General features: G+C 41.4%; 1 protein-coding gene across 1 annotated transcript; it reads right to left on the bottom strand.

Annotated features, from left to right (window-relative positions):
* Positions 1 to 15,385: 15,385 nt before the first annotated feature.
* Positions 15,386 to 19,981, bottom strand: c1ql3b (complement C1q like 3b). The gene is made up of 2 exons (XM_088320266.1): positions 19,063 to 19,981; positions 15,386 to 16,269 (listed from the first exon to the last, which is right to left on the bottom strand). The coding sequence occupies exons 1-2, from the start codon at positions 19,663 to 19,665 to the stop codon at positions 16,090 to 16,092; spliced, it is 783 nt and encodes a 260-aa protein (XP_088176392.1). The 5' UTR covers positions 19,666 to 19,981; the 3' UTR covers positions 15,386 to 16,089.
* Between the last annotated feature and the right edge of the window lie 4,530 nt (positions 19,982 to 24,511).

Here is a 24,511-nt window from a genome sequence, read left to right as displayed (position 1 = left end):
ATAAATCTACTTATAACATTCATTGCATGTTTTCCATCTGGCATGAGTATGTACCTGTATTCACTCATCTTCATTCATGCAATGTTTGCGTTGCGTCGTCTGCTACAAGCCACGTGAACGCCTCTTTCCACGCCTCTTTTAATGTACATTTACGTTTTGTAGCGTCATAAATTGTGTTTGCTTCTTTTGAATATTTATTCTGGGGCTGAGGTTTCGGCTTGATTCCTAACCACTTATCCATTTTTCTTGTGTTCTCTGTGCGTCTACTTTGGAAAATGATATGCAAATGTACGACCTTATAATGCTCGGGGAAAGTCCGGAAGCACTAAGTTATTCGGTGCAGGCTTCTGATTGGCTGCCGAGTATGCAGATTGCCAAACCAACCGAAATTCCAATGTTTCCAAATTGAAAGAAGAATTTAAAATCGGAATAAAGCAAACTTTTGATTTGAAAAAGAATAAGTCAGGGTTTTTTTTCTTTTTTTTGTCATGAGAGTAATCTGTTATTGAATGTAGGTAAAACTAAGGAGATGATAATAGATTTCTGTACTAAGCCTCCCCCGCTTGTGCCACTGTCAATTAATGGTAGTGAGGTGGAACTGGTCCATTCATTCACGTTTCTGGGTACTTACTTGTCAGCTGACCTCACATGGACTGTCAATGCTACTAATATTCTAAAGTCAGCCAGACAAAGGCTCTACTTCCTTCGTCAACTCAAATCATTTGGAGTCCGTCAATCCATTCTAGTCAATTTTTATCGTGCTATAATTGAATCCGTTTTAACTCCGTCAATCACAGTTAGGTTTGGTCGCGTCAATCAGAAAGAATTGTCAAAGATGGAATCAGTAGTGAGGACGGCAGAGGAAAATATAGGTACTGGCCTCCCGTCCCTGCAAAGTATCTACATCGATCGAACTAGAAAACGTACACTAAAAATTATAGATGATCCCAGTCACCCTGCTCGCAGGTACCGTATTTTCCGCACCGGGTTATAGGGAGCACCCCGAAAAAATAGTTTTTGGTCCTATATTTGACAAACATAAGACGCACCGGATTATAGGGCGCTACAATGGGAACGTCGACAAAACAGTCAGATAGTTCAGTCCAACTTATTACCCCCTTAACATTCCGAAAGCTTGCAAAGAAGCAAATACGTGTCGAGAACACGTGCGGATGCGGTGTCCGTACGATGTCACTGAAATGCATCGTTCCAAATATCATTCGGAAGGTTAAAGTCTTGGGATTCAAGAAATGCCAACCATTCCTTAGTTTCTATTTTCTTTTTCGCTCGCAACTTTACTGTGCATATGACGATAAACACTTGGAATTGAGTTTAAACACTCCATTCCATCCATTATCTACACCGCTTATCACAGAAACATCGAGTTCAGTCTGAAACAAGATACAGGGAAAATATATAGCCGGAGTAGCTCACCGAAGTCGTTGTGTTCAATAATAATGTGCAACCATGGTCCTCTTATATCTGTGAGTGTAGTAAATCCAGGAGAATAAAATATTTACAAATACAGAATAGTAAAAAAATGCTTTCTCTATGCCGTCAACCCAACGTGCTATTCACATTCATCTTTTTCGGCCAATTGCAGGCTTTTCTTTGCCGCTTTAGCCTATACCAGCCTGTAAATGATAAAAAGGATCCGCCCCCTTTACCTCTGAATAACTTTAGCCAATAGAGATCGATTCAAATGATGATTGATACATTGGTTAGCCAATGAAACGCCAGTAAATAAATCCCAGCATACACCGCGGACTACTTGGCGTTCGGGGGAAAATCGAGTCGGCGGCTGCAAGTTAGTTGCTAGACTTTGCGACTTAATTTTGATCCATAAATAAGGCGCACTGTATTATAAGGCGCATGGTCAGCTTTTGAAAAAAAGAAAGGCTTTTAGGTGCGCCTTATAGTGCGGAAAATACGGTACTGTGATTACCTGCCGTCCGGTCGCCGTCTTCGCTCCATGGCGAGCAAGACTTCACGTCTTAAAGAGAGTTTTTACCCTTCCGCTCTCCGTATGTTCAACGGGAATTGATTTAAGTTATTGTGAATAGTATTATTATGCCAACGGCGTTCCTCCGACCTATTCTACTCTAGTCTTGTCATTTATATATTCTTTCTTTTTAAACTATTCTAGATAATTACCTTGTATTATACACTACAATATATTTTTTACTCTATCCTTTTTATTCTTTTAAATCTATTATTTTGTCATTATTGAGTGTTGGCGTGTCAAATGATTTCTTGTAGATATTATGTTTATGGTATGGTTTATACTGGCTGAATAAATAAATACAATACAATAAAATACAATTAAATTTCAATTTTCTTTTCTAAACTCGTTACTTCTCTTTTCTCAAAGCTCCAGTGTGTAATACTTGACCACAAGTTGGCGATGTTGGCGAGAGGGATTAGGCCCGCTAAGGGATTGAATTTGGCCCGCGAGACAAGGCTCTGAGAAGCGCAAGAGAAAAACGAGCTGCAAGTTGAAATATGTCCACTTGATGTTGCCAAAGCCAGGTGCCTCCCTCAGACGCTGCACTTGTATTTCTCTCTGTCTCCCTCTGTCTCTCTCTCTCATGCTCTCTCTCACGCACACACAAACACACACTCTCTCTCTCACTCTTTCTCTCTATCTCTTCTCTCTCTCTTTTTCTCTCTCTCTCTCTTCCTCTTTTTTTCTCTCGCACACTCTCTTTCACTCTCTCTGTCTCTCTTCTCTTTCTTTGTTACTCTTTGTCTCTTTCACTGTGTCTTTTTACCTTTTTTTGCTCTCTCTTCCTTTTTTCCTTTTATCTCTTTTCTCCCTCTCTCTTTCTCTCTCTCTCTCTCTCTCTCTCTTGCTGTCCTTTTCTCTCTTTCTCTTCTACTTGTTTCTGTCTCCCTCACACAGTTTTTTCAAAGTATTAAGTCTCATTTTGACCATCATTTTTGCCCTAATTAATGGTTTCAAGGTGCCAGCAAAGTTCTTTTGTAAAAATGTCAACAAATTCTGCAAACAAGGATACCGATGTATTTACCTTCGTCACAAGCCAGTACTGGGCCGAAATTAGCCCACGCCTGGTCTATGCAAACCAAACCAGTTTTTTGGTGGTGATTTCATTCAACGTGACGCAAACTGCAGTTAAATTTGAAGAAGAAGAACCTCTTAGCTCAGGGGTGTCAAAGAGGCAGCACTTGTATTTCTCTCTGTCTCCCTCTGTCTCTCTCTCATGCTCTCTCTCACGCACACACAAACACACACTCTCTCTCACTCTTTCCCTCTATCTCTTCTCTCTCTCTTTTTCTCTCTCTCTTCCTCTGTTTTTCTCTCGCACACTCTCTTTCACTCTCTCTGTCTCTCTTCTCTTTCTTTGTTACTCTTTGTCTCTTTCACTGTGTCTTTTTACCTTTTTTTGCTCTCTCTTCCTTTTTTTCCTTTTCTCTCTCTTTTCTCCCCCCCTCTCTCTCTCTCTCTCTCTCTCTCTCTTGCTGTCCTTTTCTCTCTTTCTCTTCTTCTTGTTTCTGTCTCCCTCACGCAGTTTTTTCAAAGTATTAAGTCTCATTTTGACCATCATTTTTGCCCTAATTAATGGTTTCAAGGTGCGAGCAAAGTTCTTTTGTAAAAATGTCAACAAATTCTGCAAACAAGGATACCGATGTATTTACCTTCGTCACAAGCCAGCACTGGGCCGTAATTAGCCCACCCCTGGTCTTTTTGCTCTCTCTTCCTTTTTTTCCTTTTCTCTCTCTTTTCTCCCTCTCTCTCTTTCTCTCTCTCTCTCTCTCTCTCTCTTGCTGTCCTTTTCTCTCTTTCTCTTCTTCTTGTTTCACTCTCTCTTCCTCTCTCTCTTCCTCCCTTTTTCTCTCACACTCTCTCTTTCACTCTCTCTGTCTCTCTTTTCTCTTTCTTTGTTACTCTTTGTCTCTTCCTCTCTGTCTTTTTACCTTCTTTTGCTCTCTTTTCCTTTATCCTTTTCTCTTTCTTTTATCCCAGAAAACAGTGCAACCAAACAATCCTTAACTATTATACTATTTTATGACACAATACAACTGAAATCAAAGGGGTTCACTTCAATTTATTCGTTTCAAACACGGATTACATACATTTACTGTCGTTGACAGCCGGGATTCAGACTTCAGTCCGTTTCATAATTACTGTCTCTCATCGGTATGCAAGGCCGGCCCCGGCGGAGGGGGCCACTCCCCTTGGCGCCGAGTCCGACGGGAGGGCCCGAATGAAGGACGCGCTCCCCTTCCCCGCTCTGGGAACAGGTGGCCCCTCGCCGGGTGACTTCGGGCCATGATCAATGGCCGCCGCTGCCGCCGGGGCCAAACTTTTGATGAATCTTTCCGGAGGATTAAAACTGTAAATTATATATGATATTCATATTCTGGAGTGGGTGTGGGGGGGTTGATGGATGGATGGAGGGCCAGTGAAGGAGGGGGTCAAGGGCACGTCGCTATCATGCCTGGTGAAAAAACAGTTCGGCTGACCAACTGTCACCTTGGACGGGGAGAATGGCGTTTCGGATTTGAGTGTGGCAGATTTGGGGGTGGTGCGTCACTCCAGACCAGGGGTCACCATATTTTTGGAAGCTCAGAAATTTGGGACGAACAGTTTGATATGCATATCATCTCATCTTATTTTCCCTTACAAAATACAAAATAATCCTACACCATTTTTTTTTTCAAACGTGTTTATTTGTGTACATTAACATGTTAAATTGTACATGTGTTTCGTTATATCATATATATTGTTCATTAACATTTTGTTGTGATATACGGAGTTGCTCGACATGAATGAGGTTTATTATAAAAAAAGTTCAAATGAAGTCGCTCGGACGTTCACTGTATAAGAAAAAAATACATGCGAATAGAATTAAGTAGAATTTTCTTATTCAAATTCATCTCATTTCTCATCTCATTAGCCGTACCGCTTATCCTCATTAGGGTCGCGGAGGGGCTGGAGCCATCTCCGGGCAGTGGGCAGGGGACACCCTCAACTGGTTGCCAGCCAATCGCAGGGCACACAGGGACAGACAACTCGTTCGCTCATTCACACCTAGGGACAATTTGGACCGGCCAATTCACCTGAAATGCATGTTTTTGGAACGTGGGAGTGCCCGGAGGAAACCCACGCAAGCACGGGGAGAACATGCAAACTCCGCACAGGAAGTCTGGAGCTGGATTTGAACCCGCACAGGAGGTTCCCATGACATGAAGTGTGCCACACAAGCGCTAACCACTGCGCCGCCGTGCTGCCCCTTATTCAAATTATGAATTCATTTTCTGGATTAAATTATTTTTGGTAATATACTGATTTAAGGGATAACCACAAACCTGTCGTTTTTCATTTTCTCCTTTTATACTTCCTCTTTTCTTAACTTCTTTATACTGTACAACATAATAATTCGTAATATTATGCATCAAAGCAAGTGAGCCGTTTGATGAGTTGAGCCGAAAAAGCCGGTTCTCTAAAAAGAGACGGACTTCCTTTCACTATACAACTCAAACTCGTTTGACTTGAATGATTTGCCATTTTGTGATACCGGATGGTACCCATCATTGACAAATTTGCGTTTTTCCGTACAGATTTTCTTATACGTCGTAAACGTCTTAAAATGCATAATAAACGTACTTTGTACAGCAAAAAAGTACAGGTTGACAGGTATGATAACTTATCGTGTTATAACTATGTTATTATTATATTATCACCAGATCGTATTGTTAAAAGTACGCTTAAAACCGATTTAGTCAACCACAAAACATCGTGCCAGTTAGAAATCAAATTTCCCAGAAAATCGCAATGTCCCATCACTATTGAACTGTTTTTAGAACCAGTTCACAGGCTACTTTTTTGGGGGGGCTACCTGGTGACCCCTGTTCTAGAGTGTGTCCAAAAGGCTTTATTTTTTTCCCAACAAATACAAATTATAATTCTGCTTTGCTTCCTTCCTTTGTTTACACAGGTAAAAATAATCATGTGACATCATACTCTACTCTGATTGGTTGGAAACAAATGTAAGTGAATGGCTGAAGCTAATCATTTTTTTACTGGTATGCCGCCATCTAGAAGTAATGGTTTGGCATGAAGTTATTATAAGGTAGGTATAATAAAACAAATGAAGAAAAATAAAAAATAAAACACAATCCAGAAATCAGAGTAATAGAGTACTTTAAAACTTTGCAAGAAAAAAAAAATCACTTGCTCTTGTCCAATAAAAACTACAATATTTGTCTTTAAACCATGTGACTCAAAGAACCATAAAAGCAAAATATTTTCTTATTCTCCGGCACATTTGATTTCACTGTGTGACGTTTGATGATTTGATCAAATTTATAAAATAATTACGCCAGATTTGTGTCCCACACCAAAATAAATATACCAGTTAAAATGTGTCTCCCTCACGCAGTTTTTTCAAAGTATTACGTCTTATTTTGACTATCATTTTTGTCCTAAATAATGGGTTCAAGGTGCAAGCAGAGTTCTTTAGTAAAAATGTCAACAAATTCTGCAAACAAGGTTACCAATGTATTCACCTTTGTCGCAAGCCAGTACTGGGCCGAAATTAGCCCACGCCTGGTCTATGCAAACCAAACCAGTTTTTTGCTGGTGATTTCATTCAACGTGACGCAAACTGCAGTTAAATTTGAAGAAGAAGAACCTCTTAGCTCAGGGGTGTCAAAGAGGCAGCCCGCGGGCCGGATTAGGCGCGCTAAGGGATTGAATTTGGCCCGCGAGACAAGGTTTTGAGAAGCGCAAGAGAAAAATGAGCTGCAAGTTGAAATATGTCCACTTGATGTTGCCAAAGCCAGGTGTCTCTCACAAACGCAGCACTTGTATTTCTCTCTGTCTCCCTCTGTCTCTCTCTCTCATGCTCTCTCTCACGCACACACAAACACACACTCTCTCTCTCACTCTTTCTCTCTATCTCTTCTCTCTCTCTTTTTCTCTCTCTCTTCCTCTGTTTTTCTCTCGCACACTCTCTTTCACTCTCTCTGTCTCTCTTCTCTTTCTTTGTTACTCTTTGTCTCTTTCACTGTGTCTTTTTACCTTTTTTTGCTCTCTCTTCCTTTTTCCCTTTCTCTCTCTTATCTCCCTCTCTTTCTCTCTCTCTCTCTGTCTCTCTCTCTCTCTCTCTCTCTCTTGCTGTCCTTTTCTCTCTTTCTCTCCTTGTTTCACTCTCTCTTCCTCTCTCTCTTCCTCCCTTTTTCTCTCACACTCTCTCTTTCACTCTCTCTGTCTCTCTTTTCTCTTTCTTTGTTACTCTTTGTCTCTTTCACTGTGTCTTTTTACCTTTTTTTGCTCTCTCTTCCTTTTTTCCCTTTCTCTCTCTTATCTCCCTCTCTCTCTTTCTCTCTCTCTCTCTGTCTCTCTCTCTCTCTCTCTCTTGCTGTCCTTTTCGCTCTTTCTCTCCTTGTTTCACTCTCTCTTCCTCTCTCTCTTCCTCCCTTTTTCTCTCACACTCTCTCTTTCACTCTCTCTGTCTCTCTTTTCTCTTTCCTTGTTACTCTTTGTCTCTTTCTCTCTGTCTTTTTACCTTCTTTTGCTCTCTTTTCCTTTATCCTTTTCTCTTTCTTTTCTCCCTATCTCTCTCTGTCCCTCTCTTGCTTTCCCTTTCACTCTTTCTCTCTCTCTTCTCTCTCTTTTTCTCTCTTTCTTCCTACCTTTTTATCTCACACACTCTCTTTCACTCTCTCTGTCTCTCTTCTCTTTCTTTGTTACTCTTTGTCTCTTTCTCTGTGTCTTTTTACCTTCTTTGGCTCTCTCTTAGTTTTTTCCTTCTCTCTCTCTTTTCTCCCTCTCTCTCTCTCTCTCTTGCTGTCCTTTTCTCTCTTTCTCACCTTCTTGTTTCACTCTCTCTTCCTCTCTCTCTTCCTCCCTTTTCTCTCACACTCTCTCTTTCACTCTCTCTGTCTCTCTTTTCTCTTTCCTTGTTACTCTTTGTCTCTTTCTCTCTGTCTTTTTACCTTCTTTTGCTCTCTTTTCCTTTATCCTTTTCTCTTTCTTTTCTCCCTATCTCTCTCTGTCTCTCTCTTGCTTTCCCTTTCTCTCTTTCTCTCCTCTCTTCTCTCCGTCTCTCTATTATTCTTTCTATTTCTCTTTGGATTTCTTTCTTTCTCTCTCCTTCTTTCTCACTATTTCTATTTTTACCTCTTTTGTTTATCATGCGCTCTCTCTCTTTCTCTTTCTCCCTTTCTCTCTTTCTTTGTCCCACCCTCTTTACTTTTCTCTCCCTCTTTTCATCTTACTTCTTTCCTTCTTTTTTTCTTTTTCTCTAATCTACTAGTCCGGCCCCCGAGAGAATGTTTGTTCAATCGTGCAGCCCCCGAGTTAAAATGAGTTTGTCACCCCTTTCTTAGCTAGTTTTTCTGGTCCAAACATAATATTCAGATTAATATTGAGTTGTGATTTAGAAAATGAAGAAAAAAAGTCATTTTACTCCTAAGATTAAGGAGGCTGACATTTGAGATAGCAACCTGCTGTCATGCGAAATTGAGGTTGAAATTCCCATGGGCTTGCCGTGACACTGTCACATGACATAACCCAATTCAACGGAAAAGACAGTTTAGGCTAGATAAAATAGAAAAATAATATGAAAAAAAGAAACAAAAACAGAAGAAATAAATTAAAAGAAATAAATGATATACATATATATAAAACATGAAAAAAACGACCGAAAGTACATCACTAAAACGGCAAAATGACCAACATCTACTACAGTGTAACAATATGAGCAGACTGGTTGGATGGGTGAGCGGAGCCTGTTATTAAGTAGGGTAAGAGCAAAGGGGATCAGGCTTTTCCCGAGGCGGGCCTTCCTGAATATTATTGTCCCATATATGCTCCATGACAGAAGTGGGATGAAGTATTGGTATCATTGTCCTAAAAATAACTCTCTCTCTCTCTCTCTCTTTATATATACATAAATATATATATATATATATATATATATATATATATATATATATATATATATATATATATATATATATATATATATATATATATATGTATATATATACAGGGTTGGGTAGGGTTACTTAATATGACTAAATATTACTAAATATGAATAAAATGATGACTCACAACACGTGGTAAGCTTTCTCTCCTGGCTTTGATCTCTTTGATCTCCGGCAAAACTAACATAAAATGCGACAGGAACAAAATGAAAATAAATCAAGCTTGCCAACATCAGCATGGCGGCGCAGTGGTTATCGCTTGTGCGGCACAGTTCATGTCATGGGAACCTCCTGCAAATCCAGCTCCAGACTTCCTGTGCGGAGTTTGTATGTTCTCCCCGTGCTTGCGTGGGTTTCCTCCAGGCACTCCGGTTTCCTCCCAAATTCCAAAAACATGCATTTCAGGTGAATTGGCCGGTCCAAATTGTCCCTAGGTGTGAATGAGCGAGCGAGTTGTCTGTCCCTGTGTGCCCTGCGATTGGCTGGCAACCAGTTGAGGATGTCCCCTGCCCACTGCCCGATGATTGCTGGGATGGGCTCCAGCACCCCCGCGGCCCTACTGAGGATAAGCGGTGCAACTAATGAGATGAGATGAGCTTGTCAACATCATTTTTGCCGTTCCATGTATTCCGTTACTCCCCATGCCTGCACAAAATTTAGTCATTTTATTCATATTTAGTTTGTTTTGTATTTTATTAGCATATTTGGTATTGGAGTAATCCAAAAGTAATTGAAAGTAATCCAGTTAAAGTAACCCTACCCAACCCTGAATATATCGTTTGATAAAGTACTCTATGGTATACGATTTTTTGACATTTGATTTTGTTTGTTTTTCCAGTAAAAGAGTAAATTTCTGTATTGTTTTGCCTAGCAGATGGTAGATTGTTCATTTTATGTTTTAGTTTTTTTAATATCTTGGTGGCAAAATATCGTATTTAATGGGAATCTACCATCTGTTAGATAAAACCGTTTTGAACATTTTACCTCGAAACTACCACTCCTGGCTGCAGAGGTTTTGGGCATTGACTTATTCACTGCCATTAGCTGTCAATGTCATGGTCGCCGTGGCGACCGGTCTGCCCCGCCCCCTGGGCACCAGCTGAAGCAGATCAGCTAATTGCGTGCTGCTACTTAAGGTTGGGTTGTGGGTATTGCGGGTGTTGGCTCATTACACCTTTTCCGTTCTGTTATGCCCTGTCCTGTTTAGTTTGAGTCGGAGGAAACCAGTACCTGACCATTCTGAGTGTAAGAATGTTTTTGTTCTGTTTTGTCCCGGAGTTTTTGGACGACTTTTATTTTGGTAAATAAAAGTTTTGATCGTCACGCAATTGAGTTCTCCCTTCCTGCCTCCTGCCTCCGTTCTGGTCCGGTCCCACCTCGTGGCAGTCAATGGAAGTAAATAGGTTTTTTTTGGATCTACTGCTTAAATAATTTGACCTATTTTAAAAAGAGTTATTTTTATTTTATTCGAGACAAAAGACAACATATCCTAAAATTGAAAAACTCATATGTAATGTGAGCACAGTTTACTTGAAATAAGCCAAAAAGTTTTGTGTCTAGATTGCTCATTTTAGGTATTTTTTTCTAACTTTGGCAAAAAATATTTCTTAAAATGAGCAAGACAATCTACTAGGTAAGGCAGTTTTGCTCATTTTCACTGCCATCGGTTGTCATGGTTACTGATGCGGGGCACCTGACAGACGCTGATTGGCTGTTGATCTCCTTTTAAACCCCCGCCTTCCTGTCATCATTTGTCGGATCGTCTGCCAACCTTCGCTACACGCTAGGCAAGCTTTTGTGACTCCTGATTCTATCCTGCTCTGTTTTCCGTCTGAATCCCGTCGCCGACCTCTTGTCCGGACCCGTTTATGTTTTTGCTCCTCCGTCCCGGCTATCGACCTGTTTTTTCTCGCTCTCGACACTGCCTTCGTTCGACAGGGAAGTGCCACTTCCGCGTTCCCAGCTATCTGCTACCCGTGACCGACGATCATCGGATGGTGGGTGCAAGTCCTTTCCCTCTTCTAAATAAAACTGAGTAAAACGAACGCAATCGGGTCCTGTCTCCGTTCCTGCAGATATTTCGGGCATTGGCTGAATTTTCTGTTCATTGCTATGTATAACGTAAGGATGTTTTTTGTTATATTCATCCTTTTCTAACACAATTTGACTTTTTATAGCAGGGGTGTCAAACTCATTTTAACTCGGGGGCCACACGATAGAACAAATATTCTGTCGGGGGCTGGACGAGTAGATTAAAGAGAAAGAAAAAGAGAGATAAAGAAATAAGAGAAAGAGGGAGGGAAAAGGAGAGAGGGCAGGACAGAAAAAGAGAGAGAGGGAGAGAGCGTGAGAAACAAAAGATAAAAAGTCGTAAGAGAGGGGGAAAAGGAAGGGAGAGGAAGAGAGAAATCTAAAGAGAAATAGAAAGACAGAAGGAGAGAAAAGAGAAAGAGGGAGGGAAAAGGAGAGAGGACGGGACAAAGAAAGAAAAAGAGAGAGAGAGGGAGAGAGCGTGAGAAACAAAAGATAAAAAGTCGTAAGAGAGGGGGAAAGGGAAGGGAGAGGAAGAGAGAAATCCAAAGAGAAATAGAAAGACAGAAGGAGAGAAAAGAGAAAGAAATAAGAGAAAGAGGGAGGGAAAAGGAGAGAGGACGGGACAAAGAAAGAAAAAGAGAGAGAGGGAGAGAGCGTGAGAAACAAAAGATAAAAAGTCGTAAGAGAGGGGGAAAAGGAAGGGAGAGGAAGAAAGAAATCCAAAGAGAAATAGAAAGACAGAAGAAGAGAAAGAAATAAGAGAAAGAGGGAGGGAAAAGGAGAGAGGACGGGACAAAGAAAGAAAAAGAGAGAGAGGGAGAGAGCGTGAGAAACAAAAGATAAAAAGTCGTAAGAGAGGGGGAAAAGGAAGGGAGAGGAAGAAAGAAATCTAAAGAGAAATAGAAAGACAGAAGGATAGAAAAGAGAAAGAAATAAGAGAAAGAGGGAGGGAAAAGGAGAGAGGACGGGACAAAGAAAGAGGGAGAGGGAGAGAGCGTGAGAAACAAAAGATAAAAAGTCGTAAGGGAGGGGGAAAAGGAAGGGAGAGGAAGAAAGAAATCCAAAGAGAAATAGAAAGACAGAAGGAGAGAAAAGAGAAAGAGGGAGGGAAAAGGAGAGAGGACGGGACAAAGAAAGAAAAAGAGAGAGAGGGAGAGAGGGTGAGAAACAAAAGATAAAAAGTCGTAAGAGAGGGGGAAAAGGAAGGGAGAGGAAGAAAGAAATCTAAAGAGAAATAGAAAGACAGAAGGAGAGAAAAGAGAAAGAAATAAGAGAAAGAGGGAGGGAAAAGGAGAGAGGACAGGACAAAGAAAGAGGGAGAGGGAGAGGGAGAGAGCGTGAGAAACAAAAGATAAAAAGTCGTAAGAGAGGGGGAAAAGGAAGGGAGAGGAAGAAAGAAATCCAAAGAGAAATAGAAAGACATAAGAAGAGAAAGAAATAAGAGAAAGAGGGAGGGAAAAGGAGAGAGGACGGGACAAAGAAAGAAAAAGAGAGAGAGGGAGAGAGCGTGAGAAACAAAAGATAAAAAGTCGTAAGAGAGGGGGAAAAGGAAGGGAGAGGAAGAAAGAAATCTAAAGAGAAATAGAAAGACAGAAGGAGAGAAAAGAGAAAGAAATAAGAGAAAGAGGGAGGGAAAAGGAGAGAGGACGGGACAAAGAAAGAGGGAGAGGGAGAGGGAGAGAGCGTGAGAAACAAAAGATAAAAAGTCGTAAGAGAGGGGGAAAAGGAAGGGAGAGGAAGAAAGAAATCCAAAGAGAAATAGAAAGACATAAGAAGAGAAAGAAATAAGAGAAAGAGGGAGGGAAAAGGAGAGAGGACGGGACAAAGAAAGAAAAAGAGAGAGAGGGAGAGAGCGTGAGAAACAAAAGATAAAAAGTCGTAAGAGAGGGGGAAAAGGAAGGGAGAGGAAGAAAGAAATCTAAAGAGAAATAGAAAGACAGAAGGAGAGAAAAGAGAAAGAAATAAGAGAAAGAGGGAGGGAAAAGGAGAGAGGACGGGACAAAGAAAGAGGGAGAGGGAGAGGGAGAGAGCGTGAGAAACAAAAGATAAAAAGTCGTAAGAGAGGGGGAAAAGGAAGGGAGAGGAAGAAAGAAATCCAAAGAGAAATAGAAAGACATAAGAAGAGAAAGAAATAAGAGAAAGAGGGAGGGAAAAGGAGAGAGGACGGGACAAAGAAAGAAAAAGAGAGAGAGGGAGAGAGCGTGAGAAACAAAAGATAAAAAGTCGTAAGAGAGGGGGAAAAGGAAGGGAGAGGAAGAACGAAATCTAAAGAGAAATAGAAAGACAGAAGGAGAGAAAAGAGAAAGAAATAAGAGAAAGAGGGAGGGAAAAGGAGAGAGGACGGGACAAAGAAAGAGGGAGAGGGAGAGGGAGAGAGCGTGAGAAACAAAAGATAAAAAGTCGTAAGAGAGGGGGAAAAGGAAGGGAGAGGAAGAAAGAAATCCAAAGAGAAATAGAAAGACATAAGAAGAGAAAGAAATAAGAGAAAGAGGGAGGGAAAAGGAGAGAGGACGGGACAAAGAAAGAAAAAGAGAGAGAGGGAGAGAGCGTGAGAAACAAAAGATAAAAAGTCGTAAGAGAGGGGGAAAAGGAAGGGAGAGGAAGAAAGAAATCTAAAGAGAAATAGAAAGACAGAAGGAGAGAAAAGAGAAAGAAATAAGAGAAAGAGGGAGGGAAAAGGAGAGAGGACGGGACAAAGAAAGAGGGAGAGGGAGAGGGAGAGAGCGTGAGAAACAAAAGATAAAAAGTCGTAAGAGAGGGGGAAAAGGAAGGGAGAGGAAGAAAGAAATCCAAAGAGAAATAGAAAGACATAAGAAGAGAAAGAAATAAGAGAAAGAGGGAGGGAAAAGGAGAGAGGACGGGACAAAGAAAGAAAAAGAGAGAGAGGGAGAGAGCGTGAGAAACAAAAGATAAAAAGTCGTAAGAGAGGGGGAAAAGGAAGGGAGAGGAAGAAAGAAATCTAAAGAGAAATAGAAAGACAGAAGGAGAGAAAAGAGAAAGAAATAAGAGAAAGAGGGAGGGAAAAGGAGAGAGGACGGGACAAAGAAAGAGAGAGAGGGAGAGAGCGTGAGAAAGAAAAGAGATAAAAAGAGAAGTTGTGAGAGAGGGAATAAGAAAGGGAGCGGAAGAAAGAAATCCAAAGAGAAATAGAAAGACAGAAGGAGAGAAAAGAGAAAAGAAAGCCCCTGGTCTAATGCGAATGAAGATCCGTGCCAAAAGCATGGCGTAGCAACAAGAATTTTTCACATATTTTTGCCTAGTAACTCAGGAGGTAGAGCGCTCGTCTTGGGATCAAGAGGTCGCAGGTTCGATTCCCGGCTCCTCCGTGTTATATGTTAAAATGTCCTTGGGTAAGACACTGAATCGTTAATGCATCCTTAATAAGCAGGTAGTGGCCTTGCAAGGCTGACACTGCTATCGGTGTGTGAGTGTGTGTGTGAATGGGTAAGTGTGAAGCATATTGTAAAGCGCTTTGGGAGGTCTTCATTGACTTGAAAAGCGCTATATAAAAGCTGACCATTTTACCATTTTTTTTACAAAATGAGTATTTTGTAGTGATACTGTTTATTTATTTCTGATACTGGATTCAGATATCAATCCGTGTGTGTTTGGTCCAAGATGGCTCCAAGGTCTTACTTTGTAATACAAAGTGCATTATTTCTTGCATAAATTGTGTATATATTTTTAATACATGTGAGATTTTTATACGAACATTTTGTTCATTGGTTAAAAAAAACCAAACTCAACCCACTACCAATGTTCCAAGTAATTTTCCTTACGGGTCTGAGCGTTCACACGAAGCAAAGTGAGCAACGCTTGAAACAACAGTGAGCAACAGCAATCCCAAGTGTGGCAACTTAATCATTATCAAACATGTCCAAAACTTGACATCAAGTTACATTTTGCTGAGTTTCCGGCAATGCAAAATTATTTTTCACTTTTGAATGAATTGACTCATGTATGGTTGCAAAGGTTGCAGGGCGTAAAAATGTCATTTGTTTTTACAACTCTTTCACAAGACTTTCATTTCTTTTTTTTTCCTGATATATTTTGTCGCATAATACTAACATTTTTGGGGGCTTATTTAGTCGGTTGCACGATACATAACTGTATTTAATCACATTTTTTAGTGGAAGTACAATGTTGGCAACAAGATTGACTTGGTGTAATTGGAAATTATTTGAATGCAACACAAACTTTTTCTTCTTTTTCCCGTTTTTTTCCATTTTTTTTAAATTCCTTTAAAAAAAATCTCATTGTGTTTATTTTTTCCGAGCTGTTACTTTATTCTTTGTGTTCTCTACTTACTTTTTTCCTTTGTTTCTTTCTTTTCTTTTTTTCTGGCTTTTTTCTGAATTTTTCCTTCTTTTTTTCTTCCTTTTTTTTTTTCCTCAGCTTTTCACTACTTTTTCATTTTGGTACTTTTTTCTTTTTTGTTCTATTCCCCCCTTCCTTTAAGTCATTTTGTGCATAATTTGACATAATATTTGGTCATGTTGGGATTAAAGAAGCAAAAACAACCTGAAAAGCCGTTTGGGACCTGAAAGAGACGGTTCTTTTTAGTGAGCCGAGCCGAAGCAGCCGGTTCTCAAAAAACTCTACTGACTTTACTCAACTTCGTTCTACCTCTACCTTGACTTCAAAATACCGCATTTAGGACACAACGTCAGGGGAACCCGTGTATTTTTACCTTCATGCACTGTAACTTTGACTTAATTGGCTTCTTAATTAGCAATTTTGAGCCCTGATTTTTGTGAACTGGCTAGATTTTCTTGTGCGCGGAAAAGCTCTGGGCAGTGCGCAATTGCGCACACACGCAGCTTAGAGGGAACATTGCCCACTACTGAAAATAGTCATTTCTTGACTGGGCTATATGAGTGGTGTGCAACCTAAAGTGCATCATTTAGCTTGGAGCCGCACGTATGTGCGGCGTTAGCGTGTTAGCATGTTAGCGTGTTACATACAGCCACATCACTTCCAGACAAACATGTCAACACGGACGACGTTAAATTTCTGTCTCTACCAATCCAAAAGCCACGTGCGAGGAAGGGGGCGGGGACAAGCGAGGGATGCTGATGGAGGGGGCGGGGCTAACGTTTTTCAGTCGGCGTACAGCATGAAGCCCGAGAAAGTGCTATACTTGTTGTTGTTTCCGCCGTGGGCCTTGCCGCCGTCCAGCTTGATGTAGATTTCGTCGCCGGGCTCCAAATGCAGCACCACGCTATTGCTAGCGTAGTCGTAGTTCTGGTCGGCGTCCTGCGCGATGGCGCTAGCGCGTACCTAGCCGGCACAGAAGCACACTTGGTTACGAGGGTCAGCATTATTTTCAAAGCTAATTTTTTGTGATTGATGAGCACACAGGGCTACCAATTCGATATGCGCTCCTAAAATAAAAAGTAAGCATGTTATTACTATGTTGTTACTATATTATTATTGTGTTATTACCATATTTTAGTTATTAGTAATAGGGTTAAAATAGGCTCAATCAACCACTACAATGTCTGCCTTGGATGAGAGCACTGAATGACTTATCATGTCTCAAATAGATAGATAGATAGATAGATTCTCTAAAGTCAAGCATGTCAGGGAATGTCATGGTTTGGGGCTGCATGAGTACAACTGGAATTAGGGAGTAGCATTGTCACGGTGGCCCATTGCCCTCAATTGGCCCCGCCCGTTTGGCGCCAGCTGCGGCTCGTTGCCTGATTGGCTTCCCTCCTATATAAGCTCAGTGCTCTCACTCACCCTTTGTCAGTCCGTCAACGAACCTCTGCACCCGCAAGATGTGTGTTTTGACTCTGTATCCTGCTTATGTATCCTGTCGGTGTCGATCCCGTCTATTTAGTCCTGTTTGATATCTGACTCCAGTCTCCAGTGTCTGGTATTGATCCCGTCTGTCTCGTCCTGTCTGATATCTTGCTACAGTCTCCGGTATCCGGTATCGATCCTGTCTGTCTCGTCCTGTCTAATATCTGGGGGCAGTAGCTCAGGAGGTAGAGCGCTCGTCTTGGGATCAAGGGATCCCAGTTCGAATCCCGGCTCGCCCGTGTTACATGTCGAAGTGTCCTTGGGTAAGACACTGAACCCCTAATACCCCCAATAAGCAGGTTAGCGCCTTAGATGGCTGCAAGGCCGCTATTGGGAAATGTGGAGCACATTGTAAAGCGCTTTGGGAAGTCATTGACTTGAAAAGCGCTATATAAATGCAGATCATTTCATTTCTGACTCCAGTCTCCAGTCTCCAGTATCTGGTATCGATCCCGTCAGTCCCGCCTTGTCCGGTATCAATCCCGTCTGTCCAGTATCTGCTCGTGTATCTGGTATCAATCCTGCCTGTCCCGTCCTGTCTGGTATCGACCCCGTCTGTCCGGTATCTGCTTGTGTATCTGGTATCGATCTCGTCAGTCTCTGGCTTCCTGTTTTTCCTCGCCTTACTTCTTCCGCCCAGCGATCACAGAATCGCTGGCGTTTGTGTTCACGCGCATGACTGCCCCATTCCTGTAAAATAAAGCTTGTGTGAAAACGTTATGCATCTGGGTCCTCCTTCTGTTCTGGTTCAGACATGCATTTCATTAAGGGAAACACAAACCCAAGTATGAACTGTGAAATATTGGAGTAGAGAATTATCTTTTCCCTCCAAAATCTGAGTCGCAAGGAAATGTTCCAGCCTGTAAATGACCCTGAATACACTTCTAAAAAGGGGGTAGACTGTGCAAACATCTTTGGGGCATCCACAAGCGGAAAGTGGAGAAGCACAAGATCTAAAATATCCCCCAAATCTGTCATGTTGTCATGGAGGATTGGAAGAGCAATCCAGTGGTAATGTGTGACCCTGAAATCCATGGTCAGGAGGATTAAGATGGTTCTGCAAAATCATGGAGGCCACACAAAATATTGAACTTCAGGAACTCTTACTTAAGGGTGCACTCACTTTTGTTACCAGGGGTTTAGCTACTAATGGCCCTACTTTGAGTTTTTTGAGGGGAAAAATACATTTACACTGCAGAAATGTGAGGGGTGTACTCACTTCTGTGACATACTGTATTTAAAGACAGTGATCATGTCAATGATTTTTAACGGAAGTTAAAAATGAAATGAAAATCTCCACAAAAACTTGCCTTTGTAGGTAATCCATGGTGTTTTGCTATAATTGTTTGCCGTGTTTTGAGATATTACAAACTGTACTGCCTGAAAACGTACTAAAACAATTGCTTAACTGCAAAAGAAATCCTTTTAAAAATAAATAAATGAAATTATTGCAGTATCGATTAGTTTTTACCTCATTGGCAGTACATTTTGGCTTATATATTTATTCTTTTATTTAATATGTTGTATCGCAAATAAACCATATAAAGTTCTTAAAATGGGAAAATTTGTTTCATCTAGCAGATTATTATGTAAGTTTTATGAAATCAGGAAAAACAATTAACATAGAGGCAAAACCATCTACAATGTGCTCTAAAGAAAGAATGAACCATATTCTTTTTTAAAGTATATATTTTTGAGCAAATATATTATTATATTTTTCTATAATCATATTTATTTTTTACCTTGCAAAATATATATATTTTTAAAATCAAACTAAAAATGGACAAAATTGACTCGCAATGGTGCAAAAAATAATGTATCTTTATTATTTATATTACGTGAAAAAAAACTTTTGAATCTGCGTGTTTTGCCACATTTAAAAAGTTAATGTTTTTTTTCTAAATAGTATTTTTAAATGATAGATTTTCATAAACAAAATGTCACTTTGGCGCATGTTGTAGATAGATAGAATAATATAGTTACAACATAGTAATAACATGATAAATTGTTATTTTAGAAATGCATATCACACTGGGTGACATTTTGCGGTAAATATTAACAAAAAATAGCATTTTTTTTTTTACTATAACAATTAGCAAGGTCCGAAGCAGAGATAGATAGATAGATAGAGAGATGGATCATTTCATATTTCTTAATTCCTTTAATAACGCAAATGAGTTTAGAGGCGTAACCCGCGTGCGTAAATATGTCCAAAGAACCTCCAAAAGCACCCAAGGGTGACTTTCAAGGCTGTTTGGGGCTCACCTGGTTGTTCTTGCAGAGGTCTGCCCACATGCTTGTCCCGTCGCCGCCGCGCATCAACACGTGGTAGGTGAAGTAGTAAATCCCCGGTATGGAGCAGGTGAACTTGCCGGCGGCGGGGTCGTAGTGGTTGCCCAGGTTGGTGACCACATCGTCGAACTTGAGCACCTCGTAGCCCTCGTGCTGCTTCTTCAGCCCCGCATAGAAGGCGATCTTGGGCACCGTGTTGTACGTAGCGGCGCTAATAGCCCCCGTGGGGCCGTTGGCCCCCGGGGGACCCGGAGCACCGGGTGCACCACGCTCCCCGGGCGGCCCGGCAGGTCCCGGTGGACCGGGTTCTCCCACCGGTCCCCTCGGACCCGTCCTCCCCGCGCGTCCTGGCTCGCCTTGCGGACCCTGGATGAAGGTGGGGAGCGACTGCACCAGCCGGTTGTCTTTCACCGGTTCTTTCGCCGGGGTGGCGGTGGTCCCGTGGGGGTCGCACACCATCTGGCACGCGCCGAGCATCTCATAGCGGGCGGGCGTCCCGGCTGAGTTGACCATGGCCGGGATGAGCACCACCAGAACCAGGACCAGCGCCACGCCGCAAACGCCGGTGGCGATCATGTGCGCCCTGCGCAGCGGCGGAGTCCTGCGGGTCGCGTGGTCGTCCAGCCTGCCTGCGGAGGATGCAATTGTGAACCCGGGTGCGATGCCTTTTGCCGGGGAAACTTTCAGCGGTGCGCCTCGTTGGACGCGCGCTTGGGAAGCATCCGCGGCTTTTTACGCGCAGCGCCGGCATCCGTCCGAGTGGCGCATCTCCTCCCCCGCCTCAATTATAACAATCATAACAATAAAAGGTGGGAGGAAAACGAAAAAAAAAGAAGAGAGTTTTTAATCTACTCAACATATGTTCCGGTGGTTTCTGCCCACCGTGCGCGCGGCGAGAGAATCCAAATGCTGAAGCGAATGACGGTGAAGGAAAGGGAGGAGGGGGAGAAAGAGCTTGATGGATGGCGTGCGATGCTTGGGTTTCTTCAATCACAGAGCAGGAAGTCAACAAAAGAAAAAAGAACAAACATCATTGGGGCGTGATTTGAATGCATTGAACACGCGTGGACTGTTTACAAACTTCGGATGAATAAAATAGCTCCGAAAATAAACATGGAATCACAAAACATTTAGGTGGATCTCAAACAATGGTATGAGCTCAGAAGTTCAGAGTCGGACACAAGTTGTCGTTAAAATTGCATTTTGAGGACCAGGGTTGGGTAGCGTTACTTTAACTTGATTACTTTCAATTACTTTTGGATGACTCCAATACCAAATATGCTAATAAAAGACAAAAGAAACTAAACATGAATAAACTTACTAAATTTTGTGCAGGCTTGGGGAGTAACGGAACACATGGAACGCCAAAAATGATGTTTGGATTTATTTTCATTTTGTTTCTGTGGCATTTTATGTTCGTTTTGCCGGAGATCAAAGAGATCAAAGCCAGGAGAGAAAGCTTACCACGTGTTGTGAGTCATCATTTGATTCATATTTAGTTTCTTTTGTCTTTTATTAGCATATTTGGTATTGGAGTAATCCAAAAGTAATTGAAAGTAATCAAGTTAAAGTAACCCTACTCAACCCTGTTGAGGACCATTATCAAAATTGACCTCCCGTCTCAATTACTGTAATGCACTACTCTCTGGTCTCCCAAAGTCCAAAATCAAGAGCCTGCAGCTGGTACAAAATGCTGCAGCCAGGCTTTTAACTAAGACAAGAAAGTTTGATCACATGACCCCCATTTTAGATAACCTGCATTGGCTCCCTGTTAGCTTAAGATGTGATTTTAAGGTTATCCTGGTATTATACCAAATCACGCATGGACTTGCTCCCCCCATATCTTTCAGATTTAATTCCCCCCTATGTTCCTGCCCGGAGCTTTCGCTCTAAAAATGCTGGTCTACTGGTGATCCCAAGAGCCAAGAAGAAATCTGCAATGTTCTGTTCAATTAGAGCTAGTTTGTATTCCAACATCTCTGATATTGTTTCCTATCATGTTTTGTTTATTTAAATGTGCTGTTGTCAATTAGAATTTAAAATAATTTTACATTTCAATTTGCTATTTTCCTCATTTTTTTTCACAATTTAATTTACTTACACTTGTGTACCTTGTGTACCTATACTCTGTTTGGCTGGGAACCCCCGAAAAGTAAAATAAATAAAAAACAATTTTCTGAGTTAGTCTGTAACCCAAAACGCAGGCTAAAATAAAAAAAAAAGTGAGTGTAGGTTTGATATGCTTTGTTGTCTCCCTTTCATGTTGTGTTCTGTTATAGCTGGTTGTAGTTGGAACATGATGTAATTGGTCAATCCACATGAGAGTATGTTTTCTTTGGGTTTTGTTCAATTTGAACTAATTTGTATATTAGCAATTCCTGTGTCTTCTTTCTGTCATGTTTTGTTCAGTGAGAGCTGGTTTGTGTTACAACATCTCCTGTATTGTCTTCCTATCATATTTCGTTCATTCAAAATGATTTTACATTTTAATTTGCTTTTTTTTTTACCTGATATTGTTTTCTCACAATTTCATTTAGGCATACTTGTGTACTTTGTGTATCTATACTCTGTTTGGTTGGGAACCCCGAAAAGTAAAATTTTAAAAAAAACAACTGGGTAAAAAAAAACACAATTTTCTGGGTTCGTCTGTAACTCAAAACGGAAACCCAAAATTTAAGAAAACAAAAACAACAAAAAGTGCCGGTTAAATATGCTTTGTCGCCTTCCTTTCATGTTGTGTTCTGTTAGAGCTGGTTATAGTTGGAATATTATGGAGTTGCTCAATCCACGTAAGCGTATATTCCGTGCATCCTCTTTCTTTTATATTTCTTTCACTTAGAATGAATCCATATTACAACATTTCCTGTGGTGTCTTACTTTCATGTTATTTTTTCGGAACAGATAGTATGTGTTCCAACATCTCCTGGGTTTGTTTCTTTCATGTTTGTGTTCCAGCAACTGTTCCAAAATATCCTGCTTTGTCTTCTTTTCATCGTTTGTTCTGTAAGTGAGTGTAGGTTTAATATTCTTTGTTGTCTCACTTTCATGTTGTGTTCTGTTAGAGCTGGTTGTAGTTGGAACACTATGTAGTTGCTCAATCCACGTAAGCGTATGTCCCGTGCATCTCCTAGGTTTGTTTCTTTCATGTTTGTGTTCCAGCAAGAGGTAGTTACTGTTCCGAAATATCCTGCTTTACCTTCTTTTCATCTTTTGTTCTGTAAGTGAGTGTAGGTTTAATATTCTTTGTTGTCTCACTTTCATGTTGTGTTCTGTTAGAGCTGGTTGTAGTTGCTCAATCCACATGAGAGTATGTCCCCTCTTTTGTTTGGGTTTTGTTCAATTTGAACTAATTGGTATATCAGCATTTGCTGTGTCTTCTCCTTTCATGTTTTGTTCGGTTAGAGCTCGTTTGAGTCCCAACATATCCTGCATTATCCCTCTTTCAAGTTTTGTTCTCTTTGACCCTGCAGTAGTTGGAAAATGATGTAATTGCTCAGTCCACCAGATCTTTCTTTCATTTTATGTATGTTTATCTTTTGTGAGCACGTGTTTTGTATCCCATTTCATACATTATTTCATGTTTCATGTTTATGTTTTGTTTAGTTCGTTTAACAACACGACGCCACATTTTGAAAACCCTGGTAAACTTTATTGTTCTGTTTCTGTAAACCGTTTCTGTAGATCACAGGTGTCAAACAAGCGGCCCGCGGGCCAGATCAGGCCCGCTAAGGGATCGAATCCGGCCCGCGAGACAACACTCAGAGAAGTGCAAGAGAAAAACGAGCTGCAGGTTGAAATATGTCAGCTTGATGTTGCCAAAGCCAGGTGCCTCGAACAAAGATGCTGTACTTGTATTTCTCTCTCTCTCTCGCTCTCTCTCCCGCTCTCTCCCTGGCTCACTCTTGCTCTCGTGCTCTCTCGGTCTCTCGCTCGCATTCTCTCGTGCTCTCTCGCTCTCTCACTCTCTACTTCTCTTTCTCTCTTTTTCTCTCTCTTTCTCTCTCTCTTTCTCTCTCTATCACTTTCTCTCTCTTTCTCTCTCTCTCTCTCTCTCTCTCTATCTCTCTCTGTCTGTGTCTTTTTAACTTCTTTGGCTCTAACTTCCTTTTCTCTCTTTTCTCTTTCTCTCTTTCTACCCTTCGTGCTTTCTTGTCTCTTTTCTCTCCTGTTTTTCTATTTTTCTTCCTCTCTCTTTCTTTTCCCCCTGTCTCACGACTTTTTACCTCTTTTGTTTCTCACTCTCTCACCCTTCTTTGTCCCGCCCTCTCTCCTTTTCCCTCCCTCTTTTTCTTATTTCTTTATCACTCTTTTTCTTTGTTTTTAATCTACTAGTCCGGCCCCCGACAGAATGTTTGTTCCATCGTGTGGCCCCCGAGCTAAAATGAGTTTGACACCCCTGCTGTAGATAAATCATTTCCCCTTTATTTTGTGTCTGAATTGTATTATTTCCCAAATTGTAAAATCCTAATTAGGGGCAAAAGGGAAAGTAAAAAAACCTTGAATTTCAGCCGGTCCTCTAGTCACACCTCAGCGGCTCCCTGAGTCCAATTTATCATGTGAGGAAAATCTATAGAGTAAGTGAAAAGAAGGAGGCAGTGACTGGAAGGAGGCAGTGAGGGATGAGCAGGCCGAGACGTGCACATAAAATGAAAGTCAAATCAAAAGCCGCCCGTCATCTTATCAATTACGCCGCCTCTCAATCCTTCCACCAACATCCCGCCCCACTCACGATTAAAAACAAACGTCTCCGTCTAAAAAACAAAAAAACTCAGCATTTTCTCTGTCGGAAAACGTTTGAGTGATGAAGAGCTGATTTGTGCCGAAGACGGGAAAGGATGAGGTGTCGGTTCGTCACTCACTTGGTTGCCGACGGGTAAAGAAATCGACGGGCACGGGTGTTCCGATCAGAAAGTCGGGGAAAAAAACGAAATTTGGGGAAAGTTGCGATAAAATAGTGTTGGAAAAGTGTCCTCCATCGAAAATGGACAAATTAGCGACGTTGGAGTCTCTGGGAAGCCCTCTTCTCAAGTCCTTTAACTTTCTTCTATTGGCCATCTTCTCCCCGCAGAATGGCGTGCTGACTCCTCCCATGGGCGCGCCAAGGAAGCCCCCTGGGCTTCACCATCTCATAGAAGAGTCCCGATGTCTGGGGTACTCAAAACAACACCGTCATCAGGGCCTTACCGCATCACCATCGTCTGGATGTGCTGATTATCTTATCACCCATACGTCCCTTTCCCGCCGTTCCTGTAAACAACAAACTCCACCAGGGTGCCCTGACCTCGCACCACAGCCCAGTCAGTGAATATCTTTTGCATTAAATGTAATTTGTATTCGATCGTATCAAATCCTTTATAGTCCAATGTTTAAAATCTTTCAATAGAAACAGGGTTTTACGTTGAAGGGACAGTGTGTATTATTT

This window comes from Urocampus carinirostris, chromosome 1 (genome assembly GCF_059441175.1).
Source record: "Urocampus carinirostris isolate Australia breed hairy pipefish chromosome 1, RoL_Ucar_1.0, whole genome shotgun sequence".
Lineage (NCBI taxonomy): Eukaryota > Metazoa > Chordata > Actinopteri > Syngnathiformes > Syngnathidae > Urocampus > Urocampus carinirostris.
The sequence above is the reverse complement of the archived record's forward strand: the minus strand, read 5'-3'. Positions and strand labels throughout refer to the sequence as shown.